Source organism: Apostichopus japonicus, chromosome 18 (assembly GCF_037975245.1).
Source record: "Apostichopus japonicus isolate 1M-3 chromosome 18, ASM3797524v1, whole genome shotgun sequence".
Taxonomy (NCBI): domain Eukaryota; kingdom Metazoa; phylum Echinodermata; class Holothuroidea; order Aspidochirotida; family Stichopodidae; genus Apostichopus; species Apostichopus japonicus.
The window spans coordinates 16,464,289-16,475,258 of record NC_092578.1 but is presented as its reverse complement, the minus strand read 5'-3'; the positions used below and the strand labels follow the sequence as shown (position 1 = coordinate 16,475,258).

Here is a 10,970-nt window from a genome sequence, read left to right as displayed (position 1 = left end):
TTTGATGAACTATAACGGTTCTTGGATTCCAACACATTACCTTCTTGTAGGTGTAAAAAAAAACAAAACGTCAACTCTCATCACCCAACCCTCGCCCTCCCTTTAAGAAATAATACATTTCTATGGTATCGACATAACTACGTCTGTGTAGGCATTCCGCGTAAGTACCCATTACGCGAAACTCCGTTCTCATCGTACGATAGTCGTTCCTAAATAAGAAATAGCGCGTGAATGATTGGTTGGTTTGTAGCCTGGCTACAATTCAGGCACAGTCTGTAAAATGGAAGTTCCTTCATATCATACTTGTTCCAACTGCACCATTCTCAGACAAACTTCATTAATTAAGTACAGTTCATATAATTGTTTTTATTTATTTATATACAGACTTAGCTGCCACCGTTTGTTGCCAATATTTCGCAATTTAGCCATACTTTATAATGAAGGTATATTTCAAGTATGGTGTCAGTCGCCCTAGTTGTAGTTTCCAGTTTTCCAGTTGTAGCTTTTTGAGTATTTTCACTTACTGAAGATTACTTAGCGAGACTATTAAACTTGTTCCATTCGTTGAGTACATCATGTAGTTTGTCGCCAAGATACTTCGTTGTACATATTTCTAGTATTAATCACATTCAAAAATAAACTTGAAAGCTTTCGAAATGTTTGACCGTTTCTTAAGTATTTTCAATGAGACTTTGTCTAAACTGTTTAGTTGGTTGACTAATGCATTGTAGTGTTATGGAATTTGAACATCAAAGTTAAAATGTAAAGAAAAAATGAAGAGGAAGAAAAGATGGAGGCATGAAGCTAATAAGAAACCCTTACACTAAATGATGATATCATTCCTCGGTATTATTTTGGACAAATGCCAAACTGTCAATGCACTCTTGCAAAAAATCGTCAATTCTGCATTTTTAATTACGTTTCAAAAACAAACTCTGTGGTAAGCGAAACTCGCTGTTAGTTTTAGGCAGCAAAATTTTAAAGGTCATTCCAGGACATTTTGATTATAGGCCTAAAACGGAAAATGATCCATCTTGAATGCCTGAAATTCAAGGCCATGCAAGCCTTTCAGCAACTTCCACAAATACAGAGAATACAAGGAGCCTGGAAGATATACTGTTACGAAATACAATAGCACTACCAAGAGAAACCGGAGAGCGCGTACAACAACGGTCTACTTTGCAGGTCAAGTTATATATTTAGTTTAATCTGAGAAGTAGGTCCTTTCTTTCTCTGGACAAGTTGGAGATGGATATATATATATATATATATATATATATATATATATATATATATTAATGAAAGTCGTAATGAGTTCAAAATCAAGGACAGTGAAAAAACTTCCAGCCTCCACCAGGATTCGAACCCGGGCCTTCCGCTCTGTACGCGGACACCCTAACCACGAGGCTATGGACGCTGATTGTATGTCCAGAGGTTCGAAACCGGTAAGGAAGGTCGTAATTCCACTGTAGGCGTTTGTCACCTGTATCGAACAATACTAGTTCTGTTTTATATATATATATATACCTGATAAACTGATTTTTCATGGTTTAACTGTATGTTGCTACAAAATGTGTTCTTCTCTGAATGTTCCCTTACTTTTAGGAATTTGGTTGCGTAAAGGCTGAACAACTCAACAGATCTTAGAATGACAAGCATATGCTGAACGGAAACTCTAAACGGTCGTAGGAACTCGTCCTAAATTTGCTAAGAGTTCTCCTTGAGATTCCTAGAAACTAAGGGAGCGGGTGGGGGGGGGGGGGTGTGAGTGTGACTATATGGTATGCATGGTATTTTTGTTATTGTATAACTATACAACCGATGACAGATTCCATTTATTATAACCCTTTGTCTGGACAACCGATGACTTTGCTCTCTGTTATTCGACAACTGGTGACAGGAAATGGTTTTGTCCCATATCACCAGTCGTGAGCCCTACACAAGTACGAACACACACATGACACACACGCACGCACGCACACACCAAAACTTATTCCGGTTCTACACTTATCCGTAGCACTGACGTACTGTACCTATATACGGGGATACCCGTCTGTGCATAAAGGAATCGGGACAATGAAGTTGGTACTTCCATTTCTGTGATGAGATATAACCAGCTAATTGCACCCTTTCTTGTGCAAAACCTACTTCATATAGCGTACATTAGTAAACTTACATAACTGATTTTGATGGACAGTTGAACAATGTAATGATGTAAACACTTGAAACAGATATGGCGCCATCACTTTGAAAACTTATCGCGTGTACCAAAGTTTATTTTCAGCCATGCTGCCATAGTTGGCATTTTACATAGTCTCTTCGGTATGTGTCACCGCGTACCCTAGCCACAACATCACAGTTCAGCAGTTCACAGTGATTCTTTCTCCTATTGTCGTGTTAGTATTGTAACATAAGAGAGGACTGCACAGAGAGAAGCAAGATTCATCGACTTCATTGTGAGTTTCATCCTCTAGAAGCCAATCTCCACGACTGCGCAGGAGATGGTTCGCATTCTTTGAGTATCACGTTGTCATTGGCATCAGTATGAAGGCAGTGTCTGCTAGCTGCATGGTATATCCTATCGATCTGTAATGACCAAAACAAATGGATGAAATATTGTTACACGGACACTTATTCTTCCTAACTGGATATATAGTCTACATTACAGACTTGTGTTGACTCACTTTGGTCTTTTGGCCATTCCCACAGGAAGAAGTTGCCATGCAGGTAAAGTCATGAAAAGTAGCGTAATAGGCCTACTTTTATGCTGACATTGACTTAAAATCAGACAGGGGGCAGACTATCCGGAATGCACTACTTGATAGCATTCAATATTACGAGAATTAACTCTATCCCCAAACAATGTGAATGTAATATGTATCTTATATCATAATCATTACGTAATTACCCCCACATTAAGCCCCCCCCCCCGCCCCACTCCCCCAACTAAAAAAAAGACTTGTATTTCCCAGAACTGGGCGTGCGACATGTCGCTAAAATAACGGATGAGTAGGCAGATGAGTCGTATGCATCATATGCATAAAACTGAGATAGATGAATAGCGCCACGCATATTTTGGCTACTTACGGAGAAATCGAACATCCATTCTTGATTTGACTTCTGTTGATGGCATTTGCTCGCCGTGACACTCTTTCCATCGAACGATTCCAGACACAGGAAGTTATTTCTAATTTCACCAATAGAAGTCAACATCCATATCTATGACGTAATGGAAAAGAAGGACAAATTCGTAGTTTCTGAAGACCCAATATGCAAATATCCTTCTTTCTTCTGATTTGCAGTGAAATCAGATATGTCCTACATTATGTTCATATAAGCGAAACATAGGCCTACTACCGGCTCATGCTGCCACGAGTGTTAAGAGTCAAACAGCACCCTCTCGATTACAAACAATCATCCGTTACCCCACTCTTACTATAATACTGTTATCTATGGTCGATTTAAAGGACTAAAACGTGTCTCCATGTGGTATGTATATCTGACTGGTACCCCCCCCCCCCCCAAACCCATCCACTACCCCTTCACACTATCATAACCGAGACATGCATGAATGACTCAACGGAACAGAAAATTGTTCTCTGATGTTTATTTGTATGGCTCAAGAAACATCGCACAAATTGGTATCTGTACCCGTCTGGTACCCCTCCTCTCATACCCCCCCCCCCCCTGACACTTCCCTAATTGAGATCTGAATTTATGACTCAAAGAACACAAAAGGTGTCACCAATTGGCATCCATACCTGACTAGTTCCAGCCCCATCACATACAATAACAGATGCAACTGCGCTCTGAATAAGATGGTCATTTTCCTCAACAGCAATGTCCAGACACTTCTCTGTCTCCTTGTGATGTAACTGCAATGTTATGAAAACAAGGGACATGTCGTCAGTGATGACGTCACATCTATATCTTGCGAATATCCAGTTTATAGTAAACGGTAATAAGAATGTCTAAGCATTCACACTCGCCATGTTAGTATCTATGAACAGCTATGTGTTTATTCGGTCAGTCATGCAATGAGCCAATGACAGAGCCATTTCATATACTTGTTTATTGGTTGTTGTAATGTTATCAGAAGTAGTCGATTGAGTCAGGAAATTTCCCATTTGCTATAAATAGTTTAAAGTGTCACAAATGTATCAGCAGCTACATAAGGACGGGCCACTTATAGAGAGAGCTCTAGGTTCAAAGGTCATCAATCGAATGGTCGACCTTTTCGTTAAATCAATGTTATGAATATTCAAGCACATCTCCAACTGTAATGCAACAGATCAATCTTTCGGGAGTACATGGCTCAATATCAGAGATGTAAACCAACAATTCGTTTATTATGGGCGGGGAAGTGGTTAGGTTTACAAAGGCATTCGTGAGCCGATTGGATTTATCAGCTAAACCGATAGTATAACAACAACACTACTGGCGTTTAATTAAACTAGGGGATTTTTAAGGTGGATATGTCCAGCCCCCCTCCCAAAACTGTTTGTGGGTTACTCCGTATACACTTTACAGACTAAAATATTTATTACGTAATAACTAATACACCGTTGAAAATATGAAACGTTATCAATTTTCATTCATTTAACGTCAGGTTCGTAATAATTGACCGTACATCATTGCTCATGCGCAGTTGTGTCAATATTCACTCTAGACTTTCAATACTGGGAGTATTTCCCTCCAGGTGTTCTCACACTTTTTTTTTTTAAATATTCTATAGATATCATTTTATATCATGGTCTTACCTCACCGTATCTTTCACCGTTAACCGGCCATATCGACTCCGGATAAACCGTCTCCCAATACCAATATATCGTTTTACAATTGAGTTTCTGCACTAAAGCCTCTTCGTCGATTAAATCGCCTGGACTCTCTTTCTTCGCATTTGGAAAGATTGTATAGAAGAAATTTTTATATTCCCCGAACCAGATTTCTGCAAGTCTCTTCTTATCGTTGATCTCACCTCTACCAGCGAGCTGGAAAGGTAAGCTGTGTCGATGGAGGTGACCCACATGGGAACATGGTAGGAGTTCTATGGACCCACCGCACATCCATATCTATGAAATAAATTAAATTCGTCAGAAACGATCCTGCTTTATACAACGAGGAATGCAAACATACACATGCATGCAGGTATTATATGCGAATGCAATACCGAAAAATGTAATAACATCATTCCACTTTTTAATTGAGATCACGACACCTTATATTATCACAGGTAGGCTTAATTGTAAGCCTATACCCTATTTCTATGAACAAAAGAACACACTTCCTTCCCATATATCCCTACACAAACAAGAACATTGCAAGCCTACACATATATACTTTCACAGTGAAGTATATGAATATTTCATTCACACACAAAAAAATGGGTGGCCCACCATGTACGGAATGAACATAGGCCTATAGTGAAAACAATGTTTGTGATGTCACAGAATGAATTGCAGCGACATTGGAATAACTCGGTGTGAACATTTGTAACAGTCATGAACATGACCGACGCCGCTTGGACGACAAATGCCTTCCTCAAAACCTCGTCCTAAATCCGTTCATCTATTAGACAAACATGGTGTATATAGTAGAAGAGGGTTTGGTTTAGAGCGGAATACCCCCCCCCCCGGCTACCCCCACCCACTGTCCTTCCGCAACGCTGGAATTTTCTGCTATTTAAGGTTGAATTAAAACATCACAATATTCTTTGTTCGTTTGAGCTTGCAACGCAGATTTTAAATTTCAGGCAAGATCATATGTCTCTTTTTGACAGCAAACAACCACACCACACATCTCCGATCTTATTTCCCTCGAAAGGTATTGTGGGAAATGTTCACTTTATCACGTGATGCGCCCTGACAACCCTTTCGCGGCATTTCGAATGAAAGGGTCGTTTGGGGTATTTTGAAATTTATTTTTACCTTAAACGATAAATCCAGGTCCGCAGTGTCCTCCGTGGTGTAGAAAGAATCGTAACCTTCCAATTTAAGAAAATATTCGCGGTTAATCGCGAACACCGCGTCTGCCATAACCGGTGAAGGTATCGGATTGGTAGGATCGTGGCCGTGGGTTAGTTTATTCTGCCACGTGACACCTAACGACCAATCAAAAACGCCAACTTTGACGGAATGTTCGGATTCACTGACGTACTCGAGTGTTTTGGGTTCAATATGATCAATTATAGGAAACACCGCGATGTGCCTATAAGAAAATCAAATCAAATCACATTTGAAAATATATCATTCAAAGGAAATCACAAAACCAAACAAGACTTAATCACGATGAATTAAAAATAAAATCTGTCAAGGAATTAAGTAAGCTCATCGAGTTGGAAAGGATCACATGAGGTCAAGAAACAGTTTAATTTGTGACTGATCATAAAGAACAAATACTCTATAATAGGCAGGTCAGATTTTAAATACAGAGTATAGTTTATGAAAGCTTAATAAACGGACAACACCTGTTTATCAATCACAGGGATTGGATTGATACCAGTTTATAGTGACGACCGTTATAGGTCAAAGAGGAAGAGTTCTAACATCTGAAATAATTTGCATAACAATACTAGTAATGAGAGCAACGCAAATGTTCATATCAACATGAATCTCTGTCTTCAATAGCGATTCGTTTGTTTACATTGATACCAGGAACACTTGATGGAGACACTAGTGACCAGTTATAGGAACTCAAACCATGTTTTTAATTTGAATTGTATGTTTAGTTTTACGAACCCATCGTCAGCTATTCTCGCACATATCGGCTCCAGCCATCCCTCAGTTACTTCTGTGTGGGCGTCGAGGAAAATGAGGACGTCTCCTTTGGCGTATTCAGCCCCTTGGATCCTAGCGAGGACCCATCCGAACCTCTGCTTTGTCCGTCTGATTATTATGGGATAGTTGATCTGACGTAATTGTACCTTTAGTTCATTCGTGTAATGTTCTGAACAGAGGAAAAATAAAAATAAGAGAAATTGAAAACTGCTTGGGGTCTGTTACCTGACCAGAAGCTTATATAACGTATAGTTCGCGTGACCTGTGTGCTTAGGTACAAGCAATATCTCCCCTTATATAATGCTTGCCTGCGTAGCCTGGCTCTGTGTTGAATACGGCAATACCATCTCGAACCGACGGGTGGGGGAAAAGTGTATGCTACGCTGGGCAATATGATGACATCAGGAACATCGTCCGCGTGACCTGTGTGCAAGCTATATCTCCCCTTACATAATACTTGTCTGCGTAGCTTGGCTCTACATGTGTTAAATAAGGCAATACCATCTCGTACCGACGGGAGGGGAAAAAAGTGTACGCTACGATGGGCACTGTGATGGTACTATAATACTAACCTCTGGTGCTGTAATCATCAATAAGAATGATTTCGCTGATGAGGTGAGGTGGTGATCGGTTGACGATACTATGCACAGTTCTGAGTAATGTCTTGAGTCCCTCGTCATAAAACACGATTATTATTGACGCCGTGGGTAGATTATCAGGGTACGACTTGTGTTTGCATCTGGAATATATATATAAGAAGATTAAGAATCAAATAACAAAAATCATTAGAAAGTAAATAAAGGAACAAATGGATGAACGGATGAATGAATGGATGGATGAATGAACAAATAAATGAACGAACGAATATACGAATGAATGGATGGGTGGATGAACGGATGAATGGATGGATGAATGGATGAATGGATGGCCGAATGGATGAATGGACGAATATATGAAGGAATGAATGAATTGACGAATGGACGAACGAAGAACGGACGAACGGACGAATGGACGAACGGACGAACAGACGAACGAACGAATGAATGGATGGATGGATTTATGGATATGTGAATGAATTAATGGATCGATGAATTAATTAATTAATGAATGAATGAAAGAATCAATGAATGAATGCCGAACAAACGAATGATCGAACAAATTAATGAATGAATGATTGAATGAATGAATGAAATCAACTACAGAATATTTGGTATTTCAGTATGATTTATATAATTCCGCTTGATATATTTTATACTTATTCACTCACTCGTTTGGTCTGACGTCTGGCAAATCTCGATCTATTTCTCCAATTTCAAAATCGAGCGGTTTCAATTTGGTTTTCTTCTTTAATTTTCCTAGTTTTCCTGCTCAGAAAAAAACAAAACAAAAACAAATGTTAGACTCGTTTGAATGTTTTGATACACAATTAAAACATACATCATGCCATTATAAATCAACTCTATTGCTGATATGTTTAATGGTTTTTGAAAGTGAATTATAAAAATTATAAACGAAAATCACACATAAAACATACAGTCAAAGCATGCATCAATTACTGACGCAATTTATGTTGTCCATTGAACGTTATAGGATACTTGGCAATAGAACAATCCCTAGTTGCAAAAGTTAAAGAAGGGCCAATATGCATTTCTTTTTGAATCGACAAGCAACTAAGCGTTAAAAGAAAATGAAATAAAATAAAGTAGAAATTGGTGACGTAGGTTTACTTATACATCAGAGCGAAATTGTTTAAATATTAACGATAATGTCTGATTAAAAGTTATGCATTAGCGAATAATTTCCTCCTGCCCGAAGCCCCATGCATCAACAACCCCATCCTCCCCCCCCCCCCCCCCCGATTGATTTTTTAGCTGGTTTTAATCAAACTTCGGGTCAGTTCACCCTATTGCCTATCCGAGCACAAAAGTCACGTGGAGCTTATACGACTTTTTAAAACAGGCATATAATTTCTTTTAATGATTTTGCAGCAGGGTGTTTAATGGGACCATTCGCCTCCCTATACAGTTACTGAACAAAACCATCACTGATTGCGATTACAGAAAATAAGCCTAAGATATTAATGACATCACCTTTCTTTTTACCGCCATTTTTTTCTTCTTCGTTGTCGTCTGCTTCCATTTTATCAATTGGATCCGCAATCAGTGAACCATCATACACAGCATCATCATCAGGTGGAAGACCCAGAATCTCCTTTAACTTATTCAGAGCGTTCTGTTTTGATTTTCCATTTTGGAAAGCTTTATTTAATTGAAACAGATCTCTTACATTCTGCTCTTCTTCTACTTCAGCTTCTTCTTCCACCTCGATACCTAAATTCTTCTTTATCTTTTCAAATCCATTCAAACTGTCGTCCTCTTCCTCAAATTGCCCTGCATCAAGTTCCTCCGGAATGTTCTCCTGATTCCCATCTTCTAATAAGATGCCTTTAGCTCCATCGTCTTTTTCATTTTTACCCACTCCGTATTGATATGCATAGTAATCATCTCGATGTTGAAGATCAAACTCTCTTTGATATGAGGCGTCTGATGTCGATATCAGTGATCTTTGGCGCCAAAAATATAACGCAATTACAGCAACAAATAAAAGTGTTGTTTTCGAACGTAAACAGCGTCTTCGGATCGTTCTTAGACCTCTCCTCGAAATCATGGTCCATTTTCAATCCGTGACACTTAATTGCTAAGGTTTTAGACAAGACTGATTTATCACCTTCATGAATAATCGAAGTGCAATAATTTCCAATATGTATTACTCTCCACTAGTTAAAGCTGCTTGCATCCTTAGTCGCCTGCTATGCAACTGAAAATTTCAACGATCCATCGTTTTGTATAATTCTACTACACGGTTAATAGTTAGTAAAATGAATGTCTTTGTAGCGTACACGCGTTCACCTGGTCATTCTCTCTTCCATTGAGCCAATGCCGCCAAAATTCTCTAAAAGTTCAACAATCTGAGATTACAATGACAGACAGTTTTATATCAGGAACCAAACCGTTTTGTTCATAGCGCTTCTTCCGGTCCAAAGTTATGTTTTAGGAAGCTGTACCGATAGGTGTCCTACAGCGGTTTTTCTTCCTTCCAAACTTATTATACATAGCAGTACAGTAATTGTGATGTTTGCGAACTATACAGCAGGTATCAGTGTGTGGCCTAACCACGTGGCTAACGTGTCAATCAATTGGAAGCCTAACCAGATGTCTACACTACATGTAGAAAGGTGTGATTTTCAGTATCACCGAAGACTAGAATCAATATTTTGCACACAAGGTATATACTAGGTATATACTGTACAATGATAGCTGAAATGTTGTGGGTTTTATGATGTGTTGTATCGTTCCTTACCGAGCAATTAGGGTAACATTTTCTGGCAGTCACTGTACTCGTGGAATTATACGGGAGGGTCTCAATACTACCGAGCTTTCGACAATTTTGATCAATTTACCAAAGCCTTAAAAATAAACTTGCAATTCATCAAAATAAGATTAACGAAATGAAATTGATAACCCTATATATAAGTGAATTGTTAAATGATTCTAACAAAATTGACGTACAGATTAATCGTGTAAAGTATAGTATAATCACAAGCGAAAATCAGAAATGTACAAACTTTTCCCCTTTTTAAGTCAAAATTATTTTGTATAAAAATCCACCACAGGCAAGCAGTACAAAGACTGTTATGGTTTACATGACTTTAGTTTCCATGTATGCAACTAATCAAAGATTATTATCACATGGTTGCTAGTGACATAATGCTATATATGTAGAATTTGATAAGCCATCTGTGACAATTATTTAATACTTTTAAGCACTTTATACTGTTCTCTCACCTCAATCTTATAGAAGCGATCTTACTAGCAGTACAAACAGTTTCGAAACTGTATGTATCTAATACAAACAGGGATACCCATACTGCTCATACTGTGACAAGTAAAAAGAGTTATGAAGCATGACATGATATTAAGCATATGAAAGTGAGCCCAATTGGGTAATTTAAAGCGGATAAGTTCCCCTTGTTTTACATTCCTCATTTATTAAAAGCATTTTCAAAACAAAGAATGATGTAGATTTCAATCGTTTTATTTTGACAACTTTCGCATGCGAAGTATGTGAATAAATATGAAAGACAAAAACGGTATGGATAACTTTTTTAATTTCATTATTAAAGATATTAATTAT

The 10,970-nt window shown here is 38.3% G+C and overlaps 1 protein-coding gene across 1 annotated transcript; it reads right to left on the bottom strand.

The window, feature by feature from the left end:
• Positions 1-398: 398 nt before the first annotated feature.
• Positions 399-9,888, bottom strand: LOC139958801 (polypeptide N-acetylgalactosaminyltransferase 1-like). The gene is made up of 9 exons (XM_071956141.1): positions 8,867-9,888; positions 8,044-8,140; positions 7,349-7,515; positions 6,738-6,945; positions 5,928-6,207; positions 4,761-5,072; positions 3,762-3,875; positions 3,088-3,219; positions 399-2,586 (listed from the first exon to the last, which is right to left on the bottom strand). The coding sequence occupies exons 1-9, from the start codon at positions 9,441-9,443 to the stop codon at positions 2,464-2,466; spliced, it is 2,010 nt and encodes a 669-aa protein (XP_071812242.1). The 5' UTR covers positions 9,444-9,888; the 3' UTR covers positions 399-2,463.
• Between the last annotated feature and the right edge of the window lie 1,082 nt (positions 9,889-10,970).

What these genes read in the sequence shown, in the direction of transcription:
- LOC139958801 (XM_071956141.1), bottom strand. Translation starts at nt 9,443, where the DNA reads ATGATTTCGAGGAGAGGTCTAAGAACGATCCGAAGACGCTGTTTACGT. An exon ending in ACCTGGATTTATCGTTTAAG is followed by an intron (nt 5,073 to 5,927) that starts GTAAAAATAAAT and finishes TTTATTTCATAG; the next exon opens with ATATGGATGTGCGGTGGGTC. An exon ending in ACGGTGAAAGATACGGTGAG is followed by an intron (nt 3,876 to 4,760) that starts GTAAGACCATGA and finishes ATAACATTGCAG; the next exon opens with TTACATCACAAGGAGACAGA.